This window comes from Acomys minous (genome assembly GCF_964271855.1).
Source record: "Acomys minous genome assembly, chromosome: 15".
Taxonomy (NCBI): Eukaryota; Metazoa; Chordata; class Mammalia; order Rodentia; family Muridae; genus Acomys; species Acomys minous.
The window spans coordinates 80,841,358-80,865,516 of NC_140497.1; the positions used below are offsets into that span (position 1 = coordinate 80,841,358).

A 24,159-nucleotide genomic window follows, 5' to 3' on the forward strand; every position below is an offset into this window, starting at 1 on the left:
TGAAATTAAAGAGGACGCAATAGATGAATGTGTGGTTCCTGGACTAAATATTACCGGAGACCAAGGCAGAGGAGACGGTTTCCTGTTGGCACTCTGCAGACAGCTATAAACATCTAGAGATGCTGCCAACGGGCGGGCATGAAAATGGTCTGTGCTGTAGCGATGCATGTGCAGGTGTGCGTATGTAGCGATGCATGTGCAGGTGTGCACATGTAACAAATCGGCACCTTGCAGACGTGCCCACAGGTGTCAGCACACTAAACAGTGTTTCCTTTTGAGACTGAAATTCTAGGCAAGGCAGAAGGTGCTCCTCACCATTGGGGTCCTCCCAGTCCTTATAGCGTTTCTTGTACTGGGCCAGCCGCTCGTCTGTCTGTGCGCCCATCGGCTTCGCCAGGTTTCTGAATGTCTTGGGGTTCGTAAGATCAATCTCCTGAAATACAAACAAAACCCAATGCCAGGTTGCCATGTACTTGGTGCAGATGCAGTGGCCCTATCTGTGGAATGCACTAAGAGAAATGGCCATAGAAGTAACAGTCTGTGGGCTGTTTACCCACATCTTAGGTTCAGGCGCAGGGCCTGGTGAGTGGAGCCTCTAGACAAGCATTTCACAGGGAGACGTTTAGGACCCCAGTTGTAGGAGAAACAGGGCAACGCTCTAGTTCTTAGCCAGGCCATAGCAGGACACCGCAGACACAATGGCTCCATTCAGCATTATCACCATTGCTCCTGTAACCGGAGGACCGAGCCTTTCCATGGCCCCTCCTGCCCCCTCTTAGCTCCTTCTAACATTCCCGACCTTCTCCGTGTAGGTGGTTTAGCAGTGGGATAAATTAAAACCCTCGGCAGTCAGTTCACACACCCTATCAAGTGACTTCAAACACAATGACTTTCTCAGTCTAAAGAAGATAATTTTGAGAGCACCACTAGCTGATCTAAGTCACATATGCAAAAGAAAACCAAAATGTACTCTTAGGGTTTTTAACGGTAGGAATTTGAAATACGTGTCTGTGAAATGTTTAATAAATGTCCTCCTTATAGGACATGAGTATGAACAATTTTGCCAAGCATCAAAGAAATCTTGGGCGCAAGAAACCGATTCACAATATGCCTCATCTCCACTAGACTCAGCAACTGCTAAATGCACATGGCAGCCATTGCTCTAGGAGTGGGGACAGAGGGAGCCAGCTGTGAGAAGCGTTTCTGCTCAGGCTGACAGCCTCACGAACAAGTAAGAGCAGACAAGGAGGACAGTACTACACCGTAAATGAAGCAGCACAAGTGAAAAAACTACAAGAGACCCACAATACAAGGATGCGGAGAGAAGGGAACAGAGTGCTCCCCACGAGTGGTGTGCTCGCAAGGGAAGGGCACCACAAACGAGGCAGGTGGCAAGAAAGCTTTGGGACAACTCCATACAGGCCGCACCACACGGAAAGTGCTACTGGGGGAAGAGAGGGGTCGGGTATCCCCCTGAATAATTTAAACAGGTGCAACCCTATCAGATCTGTGAGGACCTCAAGGGGAGATGGAGAAGAGAGGAGAGTAAGAGGCTGAAGAAAGCCGAGGCAGAGATCTAGTGAGACTCGAGTGACGCCTGGCTAAGCGGAGGGAACAGGAGGGACGCACCCGTGCCCATTAGGGAATGGTGACCTGTAAGGCAAGTACCTGAGAACTGAAATGTCTCTCCTTTATGAGAACGCATCCCACTGGGCCACCGACTGACTTACCTCGGAGTCGTAGTCTGCGAGGATCCAGGGGAAGACAGGGTACTGCATCAGGTCGTTGTAGGACCTGCCGGCCAGGGTGTTCAAGTGCATCAGATACTGGAAGTTGCTGATTTCACCTCTCTTAGGAAAGAGAACAAAGACCTACCTTAGAACAATACATTGGGGTTTTGTTTTTTTTTTAAACTGTCTATGCAAAAAGTGGAAAATTAACAAAAGATTTCAGTACAAGCACCCCTCCCACAGCTCTCCCTCAGCGGGCCGCAGCCTGCGGGGCGGGAAGGAGCATCCATGGGCTTTGTTCTTACCTCCCATCTCTGTGTCACGGACTTCTCTCCAACCAAAGTACTGAGTAATCCAGATCTGAACACAGAAGAAAACCGAGCATAGGTCAGAGATTTACCTCTGAACAGCTGTATGACAGAAACATCTCAGTCACTAGTTGACAGATTCTTTTCAGTCCATAGGAAGGATCTGTTAACGTGTGCCATGGAGTTACTGTAGAGCCCTCTGTGATGGGCAATTTGAAATATGAAATATCTGAACCAGAAGAAAATATGGAGGGAGGCGTTTTCCTATGAACCGTGTCTCTCGACACATCAATCAGCCTAAGAGCCCTGGGATACAGCACACTGTATGTGTCACTGTTCATCACGAGTCAAAGAGTGGGAACAGCTCTGGTCTAACCCTATATCTCATTTTTATTACAGTTCCCATGCAAACAGATCAAACACATTTGGCAAAAGAATGGAAATATGCCATCACTTCCACATAAGAGGTACACAGCTCCTGGGACAGACTGAGAATTTATGACAGGCCAGCACCGTAGCTCAGTTCATTTACATTTATAAGCACACTTTGGAGAGTACACTTTGTCAGAGCAAAATCCTACCAGTGAAGGTGTCATCACTGTAGTATTGAAAAGTAATCTTTGGTCCAAGAGTCATTAGCTACACCCTTGACTACTGAAGGGACCTACGTGGCACACACCAGGCTCAGTGCCACAAGTATCACTGTCCATGTCAATAAAGTCCTTCAGCCAGGCAAAGTAAACACGCAAAGTGCATATGTCTCTGGAAGCTGGCTAGAACATTCCTCAGCATTGTAAGACAACAGAGGAAAACTTTTCCCTTCCTGTATTTATTTATGTTAACAGTGAAAATGTTTGGAACTTCTAGGACCTGTTTTTGAGGTTAACAAATGTGTGTTTTAGCATTTTTATTTGCTACTGGCTAAAGAAAAATAAAAGCAACATTTTTACCAATTTAATACATATTTCTTAAAATTAAAAAATACTTATTTTATTAAAGATTTATTTGTTTATTTGTTTGTTTATTATGTACACAGTGTTTGCCTGCATGTGTGCCTGTGCCAGATGAGGGCATCAGATTCCATTATAGATGGTTGTGAGCCACCATATGGTTGCTGGGAATTGAACTCAGGACCTCTGGAAGAGCAGACAGAGCTCTTAACCACTGAGCCATCTCTCCAGCCCTGCTTGGGTTTTTGTTTGTTTTGTTTTTTGGTTTTTTTTTCTTGTTTGGTTTTTTTGAGACAGGGTTTCTCTGTATAACCTTGGCTGTCCTGGAACTCTCTTCGTAGACCAGGCTGGCCTCAAACTCACAGAGATCCACCTGCCTCTGCCTGGGATTAAAGGTGTATGCTACCACTGCCCAGCCGTATTATTATTATTATTTTTAATGTATGAGTGCTCTATCTGCATGCCAGAAGAGGGCACCAGATCCCTTTATAGAGAGCTACCATGTGGTTGCTGGGACCACTGGAATGGCAGCCAGTGTTCTTAACTGCTGAGCTAACTTACTATGCCCAATTTAATATATTTTGATGTACAATACACAGATAAGAAGAAAAATCATTTATAAAAGGCAGACTCTCTATTAAGGTTTTACGTGTGTGTGTGTGTGTGTGTGTGTGTGTGTGTGTGTGTGTGTGTGTATGATTTATAAATTAATTTACAGTCTCACAACAGCTTCCTTCCAGGTGGCTGGGCACCGAGTGACTGCAAACAGAGTTTATGGACTCTTGACATGGCTGTAGCACCCAGAGGAACCTTTTAAGATTAAAAGGAGCTATAAAGAAGGTATAAGAAAAGGCTGATGGGCTTGCATACGCAGCAAGAATGTTTAAATTTAAAGACTAGAGAGCAAAAGGGGAAGGAAGCTGGGCTACTTTCAACATGCAGAGGTGTAATCAAGACCCTATTTTAGGGCTGGAGAGATGGCTCCGTGGTTAAAAGCGCCACCTGCTCTTCCAGAGGTCCTGAGTTCAATTCCCAGCAACTACATGGTGCCTCAAAATCCATCTATAATGTGACCTGATGCCCTCTTCTGCAGATAAAGCACTCAGATACAATAAATAAATCTTAAAAAAAAAAAAAAGACCCTATTTTAGAAGGTTCCCCTGTAAGCTGAGGACAACTGTTTAAGGAAAAGTGGGCACAAGACAGGAGTAACTCAAAGTCAGTTGACAAACACAGCGCAAGAGTACTCTTAATGAAATATACAATAAGAAACCATTTTATAAAATCTAAAATTTAAATAATTAATGCAGACAGCTGGTATCTACTCAGACAAACAAAGCAATCTAGGAAGGAAGGGATGCAGATGGAGAACTTCCTGCAGTTGGGTTTTGTGTATCAAGAGCCTTAGAACTTACAGTACATTTTATTATTACGGACAGTCCACCCGAACAAAACCAAGAGGAGCTGCATTTTAGTACTTTAAGAAAACCTGGAAAAGGTGGCATCAAGACATAAGAGAATGCTTTATAATATGACGAGCCAGTGACTAAAAGCCATGTTTCAAAAGAGATTTTTTTGAAGATGAGAAACATTCATATATAGCACTAAAGGAAAAGAATAAAAGCTTGTATTTTGAGAATTGAAATTTTTTTCTGGATCAACTGATGAAAAATCCCAAATTATTCTCTGTAGAAATAAAACACCATACTTTCACAACGAGATAGCACCGAGCAGGCAGCATACTACTTACCCTTGTTCCACACTGGTGTTGGGTCTCTGTCCGGAGACGGACTCTGAGCTGTCAGTGAGAGATGGCACAACTGCCAGGAACCTAAAAAATTTAAATTGCAAATGAAATCTCAGCAGGAATCTGACGGACAAGTCTATAGCATTACTGTTGCCTGACCCGCCCATAAGCCGTAACTGGTGAACACGGAGCACACATGACCAGGATGCTGACTGGAAGGCCAAGCGCCATCTTGCCTGGTACCTGTCTGTCACATGCAGTGGGGAGGGGCTTCGGAGCACCAGTTTGCTCCAGTCAACAAATGAAGTGCTAGCAAGTGACTGACTGCAGCTAAAGCATCTCAATTGTCTCTGCAGCTGCTGGGGCAGGCGAGGACGGGGGCTCTTTCCCATGGGAAAGGAGTATGGATCACTAGTCAATCCAGGGACGGTATTTAAAGGACGTCTTGTTTCTATGCTCACAGACAACACCACTGTCTTCAGTTATCTATAATTTTAGTTTCCATTTAACTACCTATGGCCAATTAAAATAATATTTTTTTAAAAAAATGGTTCAAAAATGTTAAATGAGGGGGGCTGGAGAGATGGCTCAGAGATTAAGAGCACTGGCTGCTCTTCCATAGGTCCTGAGTTCAATTCCCAGCAACCACATGGTGGCTCACAGCCATCTATAATGAGATCTCCTTCCCTCTTCTGGCATGCAAGTGTACATGCAGGCAGACCACTATGTACACAGTAAATAAATAAAATATATTTTTAAAAATGGGCTGGAGAGATGGCTCACAGGTTAAGAGCACTGGCTGCTCTTCCAAAGGTCCTGATTCAATTCCCAGCAACCACATGGTGGCTCACAACCGTCTATAAGGAGACCTGGTGTCCCTTTCTGGCTCTGTGGTGCAGGCAGAACATGGTATACATAATAAATAAGTTAATCTTTTAAAAAATGTTAAACGGGAAACTATAGACATAAAAAATTCTTAAGCTTTAAATAACTTTCATTATAATATATTGATATCATTATTCCATTTATCTTATTGTTGTTAGTCTGTTGCTCTGCCTAATTTACAGGTTAACTTTTGTTACAGATATACATACAAGCTACATAGAAGTCTAGCTAGGATTTGGACTATGTGCAGGTCCCCGAGGATCATCCTGGCAGGTAGGTCACCATATAACCAGGAAAAGATGGCACTGCGCCACAGTGTCATGCAGCACTGCGTGGCATTAGCTGTTCCTCATGGGCACAAACACAAAAGTGAGAACACAGGGATTACCAGGAACCGAAGAATCCACACACATACGAGGCCACTCGTCTCTTCCTAACATAAAGCACTGCACATGTGGTCTCTTTGCACCAATGGCAAAACATGTTTACAACAGATCAGTAGTTTTCAGTGGCCCAGCTACTTTCTCAGCACTGAAGGTGAAAATTCAACTTTCCTTCTAGGGCAGTGAAGACTCCCAAGTGGATATTGTGTCTCAGGGAACTCGGGTCTGGAGCCCCACAGCAAGGTAAAGAGGTGGGACATTTTGAACTCAACGTGTTGTTTTTAGTTTTCACGTGATTTATTACTGTTGTGCATGTGCACATGTGGGTACATGTGCAATGGCATGTGTGTGGAGCAGAGAGAAAAACCCTGTGAAGTTGCTTCTCTCCTACACTTTGTGGGTCCTGGAGACCCAGCTGTCACTGTGGCTTTGGCACCAAGGGCCTTTATCACTGAGCCACCTCTCCAGCCCAGTAAAGCATTATTTTTTAAGTGACATTTTATTCTTTAGGCTTTGTGATGGAATAGCCTTTGGTAGTTCTCACTCTGAGTTAGCAGAAGGAGAAATGCTATTTGAAAAGGCAACTGGCACTTAGTTAAAGGAACGTATTTTCAGGGGCTGGAATGCAAGAAGTATGTCTGCAGACATGCTGGCTCAGTGGTCCAGACTCTAGGGTTTAAGCAACTAGCTAAACACGATGGCAACGGCCCCCTCCCATCTCCTCCCACAACAGCACGTAAGGAACTCCTCATTAGCCAGACCTTTGGTAGACTTTATTCCGAATTCCCTTTTGAAAAGCCAGGAGGTAATTCCGTCCGTCCCCGGAGAAAACTTCAACAGCAATAGGCTAAAATGGTTAGAGAAAAAGAAATGATGAAACAGATCATAAGAGACACACTAGCTTTTTCACTGTGAGTTTCTATGATGTTGTTGAACTTCTTGACTGCAGAATACTTTAGACTCATCAACTCTTTATATATCAAGGCATGCAATCTAGATTTTTTTTCTTATTCTGCCCAAAATTAAAGAAATCTTTAAAAACAGAAGTATAAATAGTAATGAAAAATTATGGTTCTGAAATGAAGACGTAATTTTTATATGAAAAGACAAATGTGCATTTGAGGAGTAGAGAGATAGGTGCACCCGGAGGGCAGCCCGCAAGTCAGACTGTGATGAAGAAAACACAGATGCATTGTAAGGCACTGTGCGCCCTGGGATCAAGTGTCCAGGGATCCAAGAGGATGCTGCAGTTTTCAGAACAGTGATCTGTTAAAAGTGGCAGAGAGGAAGGCGTTCAGTGCAGCGTGGCTCACCTGCAGGAGGTACCTCCTCTTATGCACCTCCTTGATGTCCTCATATGCGAAGATGCTGCACGTCCTCTTGAGTTGGCTGGGGCCCTGTCTGGCTCCCCTCGGGATGATGGGCTCATGCATACTACAGGAAACCAGAGAAAAAGGAAGCAAGCAAACCCACAACAGAGGTAAGCTCATCAGCAAAGGCATGCCATTTCCAACCTAGCAGAAGTTTCAGTTCAAAATTGTGATTACGAGAATAATCTAAGTTGGGCGTGGTGGCGCACACCTGTAACCCCAGCACTCAGGGAGGCAGAGGCAGGTGGATCTCTGAGTTCGAGGCCAGCCTGGTCTACAGAGTGAGGACAGCCGAGGCTACATAGAGAAACCCTGTCTTGAAAAACCAGAGGCGGTGGGGTGGGGGACTGCGGGGAGAGGATAATCTACCAGCCCCTACTGAACAGGAAACCCCCTTTACTTATGTTAGGATCAGCCTTTCCATCAGTTGGCACAGGGTGTAAGCCAACAACACACTTGGGGATCCCTAAAAACATTTTATTTCTTTCCAAATCAGAATAAAATGCCCTAAAATATTTCAATATAGATTTATTTTTATACCAAGTGGCACAAAACATGGTTTTACTTTATTTTTTTCAGGAATCATAAAAGACAATTAAAAGTTTTTCTATACAGAAAAAAGGCCCATGAAAGCCAAACTGTAGCCTTGACCGGTTGAAGAAAGTTAATTGTTTTCCCTAGGAGTGAACTGCAGAGGCTCTGTCTCATTAACAGTCATATTTAGTGTTCAGAGTGCTAAAAGAAGAGACAAAAGCCCATGTGCGTCTTCTGACCACAGAGTGATCATTACCCAAGATCCCCCAGGACTGGGAAAAGACAAGGAAGATGGAAGACGGAAGAGAACTCCACTAGTCAGCCTGTGTGGGCTTAGGTCACCACGCTGCGAGATCGGTCGTCAAGAGTGTTGTTCCCTAGTGTGTTCATACAGCTGTGTGCCTATGTCTAGTTGTGATATGCACACATGTGTGCTGGCACAGACAAGTGGAGGGCGTCAGGTTTCCTGCCCTATCAATGTCGGCCTCATGCCCTTTAGGCAGGGTCTCTCACTGAACCTGGAGCATGGCCAGTAGCCACTGACCCTGGCCGTTTCCCCATCTTTGTCCCACAGGGATAGCAAGCGCCTGGGTAGCCATGCTTGTGTCTTTATCTGCTGGGATTTGAACTCAGGCTCTTATGCTCTCGCAGCAAGCGCCTTTACCCTTAGCCAGCTCTCTGGCCTCTGATCAATAATCTCAAATTCAGAATGAGCTTTTAAGTGGACAGGTGTGCTGGTTAGATTTCTTTGTCAACCTGCCACAGCTAGAGGCATCTGAGAAGATCACCTGTGAAAACTTGTCTGCAGAATGGCCTGTGGGCATGTCTGTGACTGAGGACTGATGTTTGGATGGGCCAGCTCACTGTGGGCAGTGCCATTCATTCCCTGGGCAGACGGTTCTAGGTTGTATAAGCTAGCTGAGTAAGCCAAGAAACAGCTCTCCTTCCTGCCCTGACACCCCTCAGTGACAAATTAACTCATTCCTCACCAAACTGCTCTAAGATTATGCTGTTTATCACAGCAAGAAACTAACTAAAACAATAGGTTAACAATGACTGCAACTTGGCAAATAATGCTAATAGTGCAAAGACATAAAATGCAATTTTCACTTGATGAACAAGCACCCTTTTTTTTAGTGGAAATCAAAGTACAGCCCGGAGGCGCACATCAACCAGGAGGTGAGGTGACTTAGGAAGTGAGAGTATTGCCCCGGGGCACATGTGAATTGGAAGGCACATGACTTAGGACACGGCTTTAATATGACCTAGGACACATGTTTGGGATTAAAAGAAATAATGCAAATATAATTGCTGTCTGCTAGAGGCAGCTTTACTGTGTGTCTCTCCATTCATTTACTTACTTTGGGGGTAAAGTTTCAATGTCTCGTATTTCTCTGGTTGCCGTCATGGTAAATCCGTCAATCACATAGAAATGTTCTTTACCAAACAGGAGGAGCCCCTCACTCGTGTCCAGGCCCTGAACCCGAGCACAGCGGTACATGTGTTGGATCTACAAAGAAAGTCACAGATATTCTTTCCTGTAACTTTACAAAGTCTGCATGATTCCTCTTTTGTTACTGTTACAGTAAGCGCCAGGCTAAGCACGTCAAGTCTGAGGTCACGCAGGCACAGAAGCAGCTTAGGCTCAGTCCTACATGCAGAGGCCTTTAGTCACAGGAGACAAGCTTTCACTCACATTATCTGCTTAAGGCCGCACCCCACCTAGGACCCCGTCTCTGATGCTAGGCACAGAGTCTACTGCAGTCTAGAAGTGAGAAATAAGTTAGCCGAGGCTCCTGCGCTCACGGAGGGCACAGCGTAAGCCTGGCAGAACAGAGGGTTGAAGGACGCTTATGGGCAAGGTGACACGCTGCAAACCTCTTCAGGGCTCGTGGACCCCAGCGGAAGTGCCTAGCTCGGTGGCTAAAGCATGTGCAGATCTGGGGAGGGGGTCAACTCCTTGGAGCTCCTGCTTTCATTTGCTTGTTTCTAACGCACACCACAGGCTTCTTGTAAGGCCACATTAGAATTGCTGCCTGTCTTCTCTCCAGAGCTCACTGTCCTTTCTGCATAATCCTTCCAGGAGTGACACAGTGGAATGTGTCCTTCAGTGCCCACCTGGCCCCTGACTCCTAGCCAGACTGTAAGGCCACTGTGAAAGCCCGGCTGGGCAGATGCTATTTCCTCACGGGGCAGGTTACTAAATCAATGTGAGTATTGTTTTCTTTTCAGAAAGCTAATACCTAGCAAATATTCCTTCTTGAGTCAACTCATTTCAACACAAGTCAAAGGGGGGAAAAAATCAGCAACTGAAGCAGAGTCAAACAAATATAGTTCCTGCCCCTTCATATGTAAAGTGCTTATAGGAAAAATGTATTCATAGAAGTTTGAGTAATGATCTGAAAATATCAAGTTGGTTACTGAAGGTTAGGGGGACAGGATTAGAAAGTAAAGGTTTCCCAAATGGCATGAAGTTTCATGTGGGGTGGAGGGTGAGTTTTAGTGCCTACCTTGTTATAAAATATTGGTGAAGGGATGGGTTTATTTGTTAGCTCAACTGAATATTTCTAGGTTTATAGACAGGAACACTACATTGTATCCTAAAGACATATACAACTACTTGTCATTTAGAAATTACATTTAAAGATGAAATCATTAATACATTTTTCAAATATCTAAGTATAAATTGATGTCATTGAGCACCTGCATCATTTCAACTATAAAAGATTAGGCTGTTTATAGCGAAATCCAGGCATTAAAATTTATTTTAACATGGGCTAGAAAGATTGCTTAGAGGTTAAGAGCACTGGCTGTTTTTCCAGAGGTCCTGAGTTCAATTCCCAGCAACCACATGGTAGCTCACAACCATCTATAATGTGACCTGCTATAATGTGACCTGCTGCTCTCTTCTGGCCTGCAGGTGTGCACAGCACTCATTTACATTAAAAACATCTTTAAAAATTTTATTTCAACCTTTTTTTACATGGTCTCATGTATTCCAGGTTGGCCCCTAACTCCCTAGGTGTTTAAGGATGACCCTGCTCTCCAAAGTCCCTTACCTACACCTCCTGAATGCTAAGATTACAGCCTTGCACCACTTTACCTCATTTATTCAAGACTGGGGATTGAACCCAGGACGCTCTGTGTGCTAGGCAAGCACTCTACAAAATGAGCTATACCTCAAAGGCATCGACATGTTTTTCCCCTGTGGTCCTGGGGACGAAACCCAAGGCTCCATGCACGTTGGAAACCTACCTCACCACTGCCCTCTGCCCTCTGCATCCTGGCTTACATTATAATAACTACTGCAATGTAGGGGGGATGGGAAGAGAGGAGAGGATGGGAGGGAAGAACAGAAGCTTTCTGAGTGTTCAAACGCTGAGAGCGCAGTGAGACAGCAGCACTGGCCCTGCACATCCCAGGGCCACAGGAGCCTCCCTCTCAAGCCATCTTCTGGATGGATGCACTTTCACAGTTATTCATTTTTCTTTCTTTTTATAATTTCGTTCAGGATTATTCCGGGCACATATCTGAACAGCACTGTTTTAATTACACTCCAGCTCCTTCTTCCTACTTCTTGATGTAGCTAAGCGCCCCAGGGCTAACACAACAGGCAAAAACAAGGTTAGCCTTTCCAGAAGGGTGATATTCAAGTTCACGACACAGTAACCCACTGACCTGCCTTCCTTCCAGCCCCTAATTACTACGCCAAGGTCTGCGTGCCTATTATATGATTGGGGCGTGTGAGACAATGAGACAGGAATAAGAAACGGTGCCTGATGACGAGCACGCCACCAAGAAGAAGAGGAAGAGGAGACACAGGAAAACACGACACAGCGAATGGATGTGCTATCCTATAGTCCACAGACACAGAGTGAGGGCGCCTGAGCGAGGCCGAGCATGCGAGGGAGACATGATGACACAGGAAGAAAGGAAGTGAGGGGCGTTGTCAGAAGAAAACAGCCTGAGCAAAGTTCAGAGCCAAAACCATGGTGGGTGCAGTGAGCAGCAGGGTGGATGCTGCTGCAGGTGCTCGGGCTACGATGCACCAGGGAGGTGGGCAAGGTGGTCAGGACCGAGGTGGTGGGCAGAACGGGGAGGCAAGTTCGATAGCTTCCTGTGAGCAAGGGAGGAGAGGGCTAAATGCGCGCTGGAGGCGAGAGCTCAGAGCAGCTGGAGCAGTTTGCTCATGATAACTAGGAGTTATGGAGATAAAAGGCACTAAAGCCGCAACAGGTGGGTGGTTTGTCTGCATAGACCTGACCAGGGCTCTACGGAGAGCAAACCAGGGGTCACCATGAACCCCGTTTCTGCTCAAACCGCCCGGCGCGGTGCAGACAGGCTGGAGCCCTCACTTACATGCCTCGCTTGCATCTTGCCTTAGGATGCTACTTAAACCCACACACTGAGTGCTCAGAAGCACAGTACCTTCTCCCCTTCCTCCAGCAGGCGCAGCAAGGTGGCGTTGTCTGTTTTCTCCTCCTCCTCCACGGAGCCGCTCTCAGCAATCTGGTCTTGTAGCTGCTCCTGGGTCTCCTCGTCGCCTCCATCAGGTGCAGACCGAGAGCGCTTCAGGGGAGGCTTCACCAGGCCTGTAGTGGAGACACCAGCAGGGCCACGCAGAGTCAGCTATGGTTTGGGTGGCCTCCAGAGGCCCACATGCTAAAGCTTTGGTCCTACGGACGGAGGCAGAAGTCCTAGAGTGGGGCTAGCGGGAAAAGTTAGGTCATTAGGAGATGCACCCTTGAAGGGGGTAGTTGGACCCCAGCCCCTTCCTGTCTGTTTTGTGGCTGCCATGAGGTGAGCATCTTGGGTCTTCCACAGGGTACCTGCTTGTTTTGTCACAGACCACGGCGTGAGACAGAACCCCCTGAGCTTGCTTGTCACGTGCTATGACAACAGCAGCCGAGGGCTTACTCGCACACAGACCCTTTGATGCTTCTCCAGTCAGAGAACTCTAGAGAGCACAGATGGGCAGCAGTTTTCGGAGGTCAGCAACAAAGGCTTGGACACCAAACACTGCATGATGCTTAGAGATTATCTGCCTTTTGTGAAGCACGGTTTTCTCCATTATGAAACTGGGATGAGGATTCTATCTGCCCCAGAGCTTGGTTGGAGGGCTAACTGCAGTAACGTAGGGAAGGTGCTGGGACCACAGTCACACAGTCAGTTCTCAGGGAAGTCGGATGTGGAAGGGAACAGCTGGGCATTGGTGACAAGGATGAGTAGCCCCGGGGAGGCACTGTGAGTGGTAAGTGACAAGTCACTGTCACACACATAAGGGCGGCACACGACAAGCACAGTATAACTCACTCAGAGGGCCCATGGAGGCTGTGCCAAGCCTCATTCAAAGTAGCAATATGATTTTTCATAAATGAGTGAAATTAGTCAGACAGTGGGTCACGCGGAACACGAATAAAACTCTTTTTAATAACACAGGGACAGATCTCTAATTTGCAGGTTAATTAAGAATTAAACACTTTGTTTCTTGTTCCTTGATAACGTCATGAAAAATCATAATAGAAGAAATATAAACCAGTGAGGTCCTAAAATACTAGACGTTCTAAAAAATGTACTAAAACCACACTCTCAGTGTCTTCATATTCCTTAGTTTTGCCATCAAAATTGACAGGAGCATTGCCAGGACTGGCTGGCCAGTCAGCGTAGCAGAACCACCAAGCCTCAGGCCAATGAGAGCCATCTCAGAGAGCCAGGAGGATGAGCTCAGGCTTCCATGTACACGCACACGTGTGTACTTGTACCCACACACAACTGTGTGCACACGCACAGACACACACCACACAAAATGAAACAATCCCTGCCTTTGAGAAAACGTATCCATTTAAAAGAGCCGTGCAGCAGTGAGAAAGAAACCACTGCATCTTGTATGGGAGAGAAAGCAAAGCTCCACCTGTGGGCAGGAGCCATCCAGGGCTGGAGCAGGAGGCAGGACAGGACTTGGTATGTCCAGCCCCTGCACATGCTGTAGGAAGCGCAAAGGCTGTGCAACCACAGAAGCAGGAAGCAGGTGGCCTTTTAGCTACACCTACTCTTCAGAAGGCTCAATCTGAGAGGCCTCCTAGCAGCTACACAAAGACCACTAATTTTTATTGTTGGCTAACACATGTTGATGATAAATTATATATATATATATATATATATATATATATATATATATATATATATATATATACACACACACACACACAGTATTACTGAGCCAATGACCATGAGACTGACGTATACATCTCTAGGGAATAAAGGGACAGTCTCTTTAGTTCTCATTCATAAATTAATCTGTAACTTGTGCTGGTCAAGTATATAAGACATGTTTATAGTTGGCCTTTCTGTTTCCAAATGCTCATATTTTCATACAAAATCATATGGAAGGAATGCTTCCAAATGATTTCAACTTAGAATCGGAGAGGCGGCTGACCTTTGACCTTGGCAATGGTGTCTTCTCCGTGCTCTGGTTCCTGCTGGGTGGCTTCGCCTTCTGAACTCTCTACGATAGCGTCCTGAACGATGGCTGGGTTACCCGAGGCCAGGCGTAGGTAGTATTCTTTACTGTCGTAACTTACAGCTCTTCTGTACCGAGCAGGCTTCTAAGACATAAGAAGGAAAAAATGACACAGTTATTTCCAACAACTACAACACAAGCTTGTCAAGATTTCTTTGTGTTCCTACTGTTTAGGGGCTTTGCACAGACTAGGTGAATATATACTAAACACACAGACTTCCGGGTTAAGTTGTTCTATTGAAATACTCCACAGTTTGTACATGACATATATTGAACAATATTAGCAGTTTTGTTCTTCCCAAAGAGAAGTGGACCATGTTCTGGGCTAGTGACGTTCCCAGTCAGTTCTGGCTATGTTGACCTTCTAGAGCAGCAGAGGACAGCATGCCTGCCATGAGGGGCAGTGGGCTGCCACAGGACTGCCCAGCTGAGGAGGCTGACGGGCACTTGGCTGGCAGAAGGGAGGAAGAACTGACGGTGCTGTGCCTTTCTGTAGCCAACACCTGCCACTTCGGCAGCCTGACTCCGCATACGAGATGCATTCAACACTAGATGGCGCTCTCTGGCTAGCCTGCAGGATGAGCGGGTGCCTCCCGTAGCAAGTCTGGTAGCAGGTAACGTAAGGTAACTTAAGTAAACAGACATAATCTGAAGAAGAAATGACTGTCGACAGAGATGTAAGAAAAGACTCAATGTTCTGGATACAGTCGGGCATTTCTTTCACAGAATAATCTTTATTCTAAAATAAGTTTTCCAATTGACCTAAACTTGTTTTCCTTCTTAAAGTCACATACATGGAGAAAGTAATGGCTCAAAACCTAAAAATGTATGTGAATGTAACTGCTAGTCAGATTTAGACTCAGGATTTGGATTAAAGATTTAAAAAAAAAAAAAGAGGGCTCTAAAACGTGCTTTTAATTTCCTTCTCAGACAGCATTTTATTTCTCCTTTCTTATGAGCAATAATATTCAAAATTTTAAAATCCTATTTTTTTTTCACGTTCCTAAAACTGATTTCCAACTAATACGGATAACAAGTACTGAGTGGGTGGGCTATTCAGGCTGAAACACTGAACAGATCTTAGACAGGAGATAACCTAAGTGAAGGCACAGGAGTGTGGAGCCGGGCGACTAAGACCTGTAACTGTGGAGGGCTGTGTGGAGGTGGGGACGGCAGACATTACACAGTACTTCAGGGCACCAGAATGATGCGAGAAACCTCACAGAACGGAAGTCAAGGGAGCACAAACTCAGTACCTCTACGGTGGTTCTGTATGAAGCAAAATGGTCATATTCAACTCAAAACTGCTTATAATTTATTAAATAGAAAGAAAACTTCAGTAGCCTGCAAGGAGCAGGAGGCTGGGCAGTAACAGGGTATCACCCACCAAAACTGCTAACATTTTAAAAGATGAAGGCACAGTTAGTGATGGGCAAGGTCACGGATTGGATAGATGTAGATTTGGTTACTGATTTTTCCCAAAATCTGTTAATGCACATTTCTGTCTCTATACAGTGGAAGTACTGAATCTTTTTGGCTGGAAAACAAAAACAATGAAAAACGCATGCCAATTGAAGCCGTACTTCAAAAACATGACCACACACTTAGTTATTGGATCAATTTCTTCTGACTGGAAAGCAATTTAAAAGCTACAGTCTTGTATTTAAAGTAACTCAGCATTTGAAATAATTACATCACATTTCAAAAAGCCGAGGGTGCCAGGCTGCCCATTACTAATGTGCCTCACAACTGGTTAGTTATGGGTGGAGTGGTGCATGGTGAGGGGTGAGAGCCCCGCCTGTTAGTGAGCAACATAAAACCCCCGGAAGCCCGAGGAAGGGAGACATCTCAGCAAGAAGGACAGCAGCTTTCCATCCGGGAACTCACACGAGAGTCAGTCAGGCTTTCAGGTTAGTGTGTCTGCCAGCTACCGTGCACTACAGACAGAGCTGCAAGAGGTTTGCGTTTTTTCATGGGAACTAGTGTTTTACCTTCTGAGCAATGACATCATCGGGTGTCTCGGGCTGTCTACTTGGGGTCTCAGACTGAAACAGGGTATTAAGTATAGACACATCAGGGGAAACGGCATATAAAAACCATAAGAACAAAACTTTCTTGAGGACCATAAGAAATACAGAAGGCATACTCAACGCAAAGGGAATTAACACACGCTGCTCACTGGGTACACAAGCACTGGGTATATCTCTGCTTAGTTCTAAGTAAAATTTAAACATACCAAAAGTTTCAGGGCCCTGAGTAGACAGACAGACATAAAAATAAATAAATAAATAAATAAATAAATAAATAAATAAATATCACAAGAGAAAACTTCAGCACTGCAGTTATGGATGACTTTACTTACAAGTGTTTTCAAAAGGAAAAAACAAAAACAAACAAAACACTCCAAAACTCAGCACAAACATGGCAACAGATCCTCATTTTAGCTAGTGCTGTCCACACTCCCCAACCCCACATCTGTGTCACAACAACTCATGAGATTTAAGGTGATATCTACACTACCTCTTGGTAAATAAAAACAGGGGCGATTGGATGACACCCACTCTGCCGAGGAAGCCCATGAACAAAGTCCCTTCACAACCTTACAGCTGCAGCTGGGAAAAGCCAATGGTGAGAGGTGGGGGTGAGATCAGCCCCAAGCAATGGCTTTTCTCAAAGAACTTGAGAAGAATCAGCAGTCACCTGACTGTCAGAAAACAGTCCTGCTAGCACCTGGGATACGGCTGCTACAGGGGGAAAACAGCCAGCCACAGGGGGAAAACAGCCAGCTGGGGGGGGGGTGGGGGAGAAAGGAACTGCTGCTACAGTGAGGAAACAGCCAGCAGGGCTCTCCAGGACTCTTCCTGTTTCTTTCCCTACACAGTGCGGACCCTGAGTAGCAGTGTGCCTTGAAATATTTCTCATGGTTTCAGTGAATCTTGGAGCTTTAAAAGGAAATAAACAAGCGCCTCAAACCAGGAGATCCCTGTAAACTCTGGCAGGACTCCCATCAGCAGAGGGCTGGGCGGGAATGTATGGTAAATATTTGCTAAAACTCATTGGATAGACCCCAAGAGAAGTGAAACCTTTTTCTGTTTTTTAAGTTTTTGTTTTTTTTCAGACAGGGTCTTGTTGCCCAGCCCTGGCTTCCCTGAAACTCACTGTGTAGACTACACTGGCTCCAAAATCAAGACAGTTACTTCCCAAACGCTGGAGGAACTCAGGTGCCACGCCCAGCAGCAAGTAAAAACACTTTGAAGGCAAAAATCTGGTGCTGAAACAGAGCACTGAGAAGAAAAGAAGTGGACAGATAGGTGCGTGGCTCAGGGTGCAGGCACAGAGCAAGGCCCTCAGCTCGGTCCTTCTTGAGATTTGTGGATTTTAATGAACATAAGATTTACCACAACAAAAGTTATAAAAATTCTGACCCCAAATTAACAGTTAAGTGTTTTAACATTTGATCAATATTAAAAATAAATTATTAAAAAACCCTACAAAATAGATGTGTGATAGACATAACAACATGGACCGATCATGAGTCTTGAAGCAAACTCTGAGTTTGCTGCGTGTTGTGCTACAGAGCCCCAGCCAGAAGGTAGGCAGTACAGGCTGCACACGTGTGCACAATGACGTGCTATGTTAAACTGAGTTGTATGTTTTAATAAAGAGTCACGGATTGAATGGCAAACACGAATGGTATGGCAACAAATGTATTACCACACTTCTCTTATAGTTAGAAAATTATGCTCAACTATTGTTATAGTTATGGTCATAAGGAAATCTATTTTTTTTTTCATTCAGAATTTCTAGAAAATAATCTTATACTTTCAAAATTCAATTTCCCAATTGAACCATTTAGGGTTTTTGAGTCCTAGAAGACCTACATGAAAATATCCATGTAGAGGCAATTGTAAGAGTCACTTAGTCAGGGCTGGAGAGATGGCTCAGAGGTTAAGAGCACTGCCTGGCCTTCCAGAAGTTCTGAGTTCAATTCCCAGCAACCACATGGTGGCTCACAACCATCTATGGTGAGATCTGATGCCCTCTTCTGGCCTGCAGGTGCACATGCAGGTAGAGCACTGTATATATAATAATAAATAAATAAATTTTTTTAAAAAGTCACTTAGTCAGAAAAAGAAGCTGTAAAATAAGTCAGCTCCCTGCCCGGAACTACCCTATGTTAAGAGGTACACAGCTGGGTCCTCGGAGCACTAAAGCCTGCAAAGAATAGCACATTTATTTCAAGTTGTTAATTTGTGAAAATACAAAACCTGCAGGGTTAAAACCAGTGCAGTATTTGCACAATATATTTAAAATGGGAAAATACAACCTAACTTAACTTTTTAAACATTTAGTTACTTTGTGCGTGCGTGCGTGCGTGCGTTGTGTGTGTGTGTGTGTGTGTGTACGCGCGCGTGCGCATGTGTGTGCGTGTGCCAGAGGACAACTAGCTAGAGTTAGTTCTCTCCTCTGCCACGCAGGTCCGGGTGTGAGCCCAGGCACTCAGGCTCTGTGGTGAGCTCCTTCGCCTGCGGAGCCATCCTGCCAGCCCAGGGTCCTACTTTCTTGCATCAGGACTTGGCGTACTGAATTCAGGTTGCACCTCCTCACCATGGCCTACGCTGGCCAGCTGTGAGTACTACGTGGCCACAGAGCAGCGGTGGCCGTCAACACAGCTCCTTGCACTGTGAGAAATGTCCCACCCCCTTCAAATACCCACTATGCAGAGAGGATAGATTCCCAAGTGACAACCTGAAGTTTGTTATATTTAATTAAGTTTTCACAAGGCAGAGAGGAAAGATTTTCAAATGAGAATCCTAAATTTACCATTTCTGACTGAGTTTTCCCAAGGCAGTGATTACTTAGGTTCTTTTGTTAGGATAATTTTAGCTGACAATCTTCTAAAGCATCCAAGTCTGTGGCGTATGAACCCACCAAACTATATTTTACATTCCATAAAGAAGCTTCAAAATTATCCAGAAATAAAGTCCAAAAATTGGACAAACAGCTAAACTATTTATAAATAATGGTATGCAGTATTAGTAAGGCTTAAGAACCGTCTGGGGGGGGTGGCTGGAGAGATGAGCCAGGTTCTGTTCCTCACAGCTACATGGTGGCTACACTGGCCATGACTGTGGTTGCAGGGAATTTGCTACCCTCTTCCAACCTCCTAAGATACCAGGCACACACATGACACATACACACATGTAGGGAAACACTCACACAAATGAATTCACACCTGTAGCCTTGGCACTGGGGACATGAAGGCAGGAAGATCTGCACCAGCCTAGGGTCTGTGAGACCCTGGCTCGATCTATCTTACCCCCAGACAACGTCCTAGAGCCGTCCTCAAAGGTTTAATAAACAAAACCTTAATAAATGACAGAAATAATCACTAATTTAATTTCTAATGGAAAGCTCTAACATAGAACCAGCCTTTTAGTCACTGTACCCTTCGCTTTATGCAGCAAAGTAATGAAAATGTCATGTAGAAAGGATGGTCGTTCAATAAACAAGGCACAAGACCAACTCATTGGCCCTTACTCGGACAAAGCAGGTTCTGCCTGTCAGCAGCCTTCAGAAGTAGCCTTCCGGCAGACTCACACCTGCCGAATGCAAACATCCGGCTGTGTTTCATAAGTTGGGAAGCAATGAGCTCAGGGAATTGAAAAAGTCAGGTGACCTCTAATTCTAAAGATGTAATATGGCGGAGGGCAGAGGGGAGTGTACTCTAAGAACAGCAAGCTTAAACTCCAACACAGCACACTTCCTGTGGCTCTCTTAAAAACCCCCCACCCCATAATGTCATATTTACATCCCATGGCCTCCTCTTAGAGGAAAGGCTTGACTATACTATGCCCACTTCAGGACCCAGAAAACTGGATACTTTTGCAACTTATTTTTAAGTGAACATACAAAGTAACAGGTTTCATTTTACACACACACACACACACACACACACACACACACACACACACACACACACTTTGTTCTTCTTCACACACATAAACTGACTCCCTCATACTCATCCTCCCAAATTACTGGTTCCTTAACAGTACAAAAATTTCAGAATCACAAAAGTCCTCCTAAATGCCGTCTGAATGAAGCAGTGAAAAACGAGCCTTGGACTTAAAAGGGGGCAGTAGCTCAGGATTAACTACGAGGCATTCAGCACCAGAGGCAGGCTGGCAAACCATCTCCGTGCAGACTCAGTCAGGGCAACTGTCGTCCAGCCCGGCCGGGTGGAGTGACTGCAGTCCTGCACCACCACACTGGAATAGCAGCTTTGTCATGTGATCTGAATACTGAGGGGGGCTGCTGGCCTATGCTCGCCCCACTCCCCGCTGTCGAGCAGCCCCAACCTAGCAGGCTTTCACCCCCCATCCAGCTCCTTGTGCTCAGAACAGGGGTGACCTGGGTGGACTCGAGAGGCTCTCGTGAGACTTAGACGGAGGGAGCTGCAGGTAACTGCTCTGCAGTGTCTAAGTGACTGCTGTGCAGACACACTGGGTGCTGCTGCACCACAGGCTGCAGGCACCATGCAGCAGAAGTGGATCTGCAATGCCTTTGCAATTCGTCCGATTTTAAATGGTCAAATCCTAAAAACTACTCTTTTAGACAATTTTACCCTATCAGGTTAACTTTTGACTTGTGCGTAATACGTGCAACATGTAACACAAACTCTGGATCCTGCAACTGTCTCCCTTCCTGCCCACTTCAACATTTCTCACTGGCCTTTTTAAAAAAGATTTTTCGAGAAAGGGTTTCTCTGTGTAGCCTTGGCTATCCTGGACTCACTTTGTAGATCAGGCTAGCCCCAAACTCAGAGATCCGCCTGCCTCTGCCTCCTGGAGTGCTGGATTACAGGCGTGCATCACCACAGCTGGCTTTATAATGGTGCATTCTTTGGGCAGTGCCTGTTTAGCTCTCACAGGCTGGTGGCCTCCTGCACGTGGGTAAAATGCTGAAGACACAGAAGGTTTAGCTATGGACCCTGAATGGCTTTGTCTTCCCAGATACTGAAGTTTTCACATACTTATATAAATTACTAAGATTGTTCAAAGAAGAAAAAAAGTGTACGTACAGTAAAATGCATTATAGTTGTGGTAAGAAATATCTTACAACTGCAGTAAGGCCCTGAGCTGGTTCCATGTTTGGGAGAGTGTATTTATTTTACAGCACAGAATCTTTATTCATTTTGTTGTTCCTGTGTGTCTGCAAGCGCCAATCCTGATGCCACCCCCCCTCCCTTTCTTAACCCCTGCCTGTCCGTTCTCCTGGTTTATGGCTTTTGGAAGTTTTGTGGCCCATTTAAGCCAGGTCGGCTCAGCTTTTCTGAAAGGTTCAAGCTAAGTGAGTTGTCACTTAAACAACTTATCAAGTGGTCATAGGCTTAAACCCCTAAGGAAAGATTGTAGAAAAAGAACCAAAAATTAAATTTCACTGCTCTGCTCTCACAAAAGCAGGTGCTAGAGCCAGAAAAGCTTCAACATGGGGTGGCTATGTTTGGACAGCATCCATATTTGAAGGGACAAGTGCACAGACACAGACACAGCAGCATGCGGCTCCTCAGGGACAGACAGCTTTGAGAAGAGCAGCCTTTAAGGAACTAACTTCAATAATCTTCATGACTAATAGAATCTAAGATCCATATTCTCTTAAAAATACTGTAAACTGACAAATTATGGCCATACATGTTTAGGAGGTTAAAAAGTGACACTATACGTACACTGTACAACTTGCAATGGTTTAATCAAGCTAACATATTGCTTTAGTTTCATCATTTTGTGTAAGGAGGCACAGGAAAGTCCTGGCAGTTCTGAAACACCCGTGACAGTACCATTCAGCCTGGTTACCAGCAGCGCAGCAGCTCTGTGAAGAGCGGTCTGTGCGCAGCTGCAGTGGCTGCATCCCGACTCCCTGACCACCACCCTCCCTTGCTTCTGAGCCTGGCTGCCTGCGATGCCGCACTAAGGGAGACTGGAACTTCTCTGTGTGCGACCCCTCACTTCCCGCGGCGTGTCTCTAACAACATTTCCGTCTTGCTCACTCTGAAGAATGTTCAGCAGCTTCCGGGCCACACTTTCTGTTTCTCTGCAGATGGGCACTGAGGCATTTGATGGCCGTCCAGGCTGATGTGACAGCCTCCATCCGGGGTAGCATTAGAACAGGGGTTGAAACCACAGCGTATAAGATGAATAGAGCCAGGATTCCCACAGAGGTGCTGGGCGCCTAACTCCGTGGCAGACACTACTCTCAGACTCAACGGACTCAGCTCACCAGCCCTCCTAACAGTGTGGAAAACTAAAGCGTTCTATAACACGCAGTGTGGCAGCACGAGGCTCCCGCCTGCCCTACACCCTTCATGTGAGGCGACATCACTAGTTACACAGACACGGCTCTCCAGTGACAGTTTACCTAGCCAGGGAACCAACCAATAAGAGAACAGCTTGAGTGACGGGGACTGGAAAGAGCTATCATAAACAGTGGTGTGCACTCACCGCCACGTTTGTTTCCTGTTCTGTTTCGGGCACGTAAGGATAGTGGTTATAGAACATGTCATTGCGCACCATCTTTTTCCTCATTCTGCACGGCCCCTCCGTCATCTCCAACATCCATTTGTCTAGATGGGACCCGATGGGGGGACCCCACAGTCCTCGCTCCCGCAGCAGCTCACACTCGATCTGGCACCATTCCTCCGTCACGTACTTCACGGCATTCTGCTGACGCTGGAGCGGAAGAGGCCAGGTTGGTTTTCCAACCATAAAAATAAATGTAAATAACTTGAAGTTTTAACTGGGGAAACAAATTTAATCCAAGTCATTTCAGTGAATATTACAAATCACATTTTATTTATAGCTTAAGGAAAGAAAGTTAATGGTTTGCTGAGAAGTGGGGTTTGCTGTGACCCAAGAATGTGACATTTAAAACAGACAGCGAACATCGCACCCAAGGGTGCCTGACACAACACCTCCGCTGTTGTGAACGCTCACCTCCTGATGCTCCTTGTACTGTGTGTCCACCAGGTCGCGCACAACAGCGATGTGTGTAAACATCCACTGGGAAATCTCCTGAAAAACCACCAAGGAAACAGCATTAAACGGTTCTCAATTTTTTTTTTAAATTAACTGTGCCTGAAATTAATGCTGAACAGTCAGTTAAAATTTGGCTCATGTGATACTATAGGAAAGTAAAGGAAAAATGCTAAGTGACAAATCATATGGTAACAACTGGGGCTACCGGGCGGCCACACATCAGCAGTCCCCCACCCCAGCATCATAGCTCTGGCTTCTGGGGTGCTGATGGCATGCTCAGAAACAGCCTCCGCAGAGCCAGTGGGTGGCTGAGCCGGGGCTGTGAAGTTCGGTGGCGTCACCTCTGTGTAGGTCACTGTCTCAGAGATGAGTGTGGTCTATGACCTCCGTCAACCAAACAGAGTGAAGTACACTACAGCGTGACGCTTCCCAGGGAACTCTTCCTGCTCTTCGCCCGAAGCCTCTTCCTTCTCAGAAGTACAGTGTGACCCAGCACATGGCAGGGACACACCGGCTCTGCCGGACCCCTTCCACACTGCCCCTGGCTGAAGGGTCGTGAGGTGTGAGGGCCAAAAGTTCATAGAGGAGGAAGAAGGTAAGATTTCAAAGGCTAATCACAAGTATTTACAACTAGAGTATAAACACGCCTCTGTTGCCACCTGATAATTCTGTAATTATCAATAGGAGTATAACCACAGCC

At 45.5% G+C, this 24,159-nt stretch overlaps 1 protein-coding gene and 1 long non-coding RNA gene across 9 annotated transcripts in view; one reads left to right on the forward strand and one right to left on the reverse strand.

Annotated features, from left to right (window-relative positions):
• Nucleotides 1-24,159, reverse strand: part of WDFY3 (WD repeat and FYVE domain containing 3) — a 237,044-nt gene that overhangs the window by 26,599 nt on the left and 186,286 nt on the right. For 7 of the 8 annotated variants that reach the window (XM_084759373.1, XM_084759375.1, XM_084759376.1 and 4 more), the window contains 12 exons: nucleotides 23,418-23,495; nucleotides 22,926-23,153; nucleotides 16,419-16,472; nucleotides 14,344-14,512; nucleotides 12,336-12,499; nucleotides 9,269-9,417; nucleotides 7,317-7,437; nucleotides 6,765-6,850; nucleotides 4,739-4,819; nucleotides 2,036-2,090; nucleotides 1,731-1,850; nucleotides 316-433 (listed from right to left, as the gene is read on the reverse strand). In XM_084759373.1, coding sequence (XP_084615499.1) covers nucleotides 316-433; nucleotides 1,731-1,850; nucleotides 2,036-2,090; nucleotides 4,739-4,819; nucleotides 6,765-6,850; nucleotides 7,317-7,437; nucleotides 9,269-9,417; nucleotides 12,336-12,499; nucleotides 14,344-14,512; nucleotides 16,419-16,472; nucleotides 22,926-23,153; nucleotides 23,418-23,495 — 1,423 coding nt within the window. The remainder of the gene's footprint in view (nucleotides 1-315; nucleotides 434-1,730; nucleotides 1,851-2,035; nucleotides 2,091-4,738; nucleotides 4,820-6,764; nucleotides 6,851-7,316; nucleotides 7,438-9,268; nucleotides 9,418-12,335; nucleotides 12,500-14,343; nucleotides 14,513-16,418; nucleotides 16,473-22,925; nucleotides 23,154-23,417; nucleotides 23,496-24,159) is intronic. The other variant, XM_084759371.1, reaches the window with a different exon arrangement.
• Nucleotides 5,584-8,375, forward strand: LOC311584787. The gene is made up of 3 exons (XR_014775000.1): nucleotides 5,584-5,893; nucleotides 6,182-6,246; nucleotides 7,953-8,375. It is a non-coding gene; the product is annotated as an uncharacterized lncRNA (long non-coding RNA).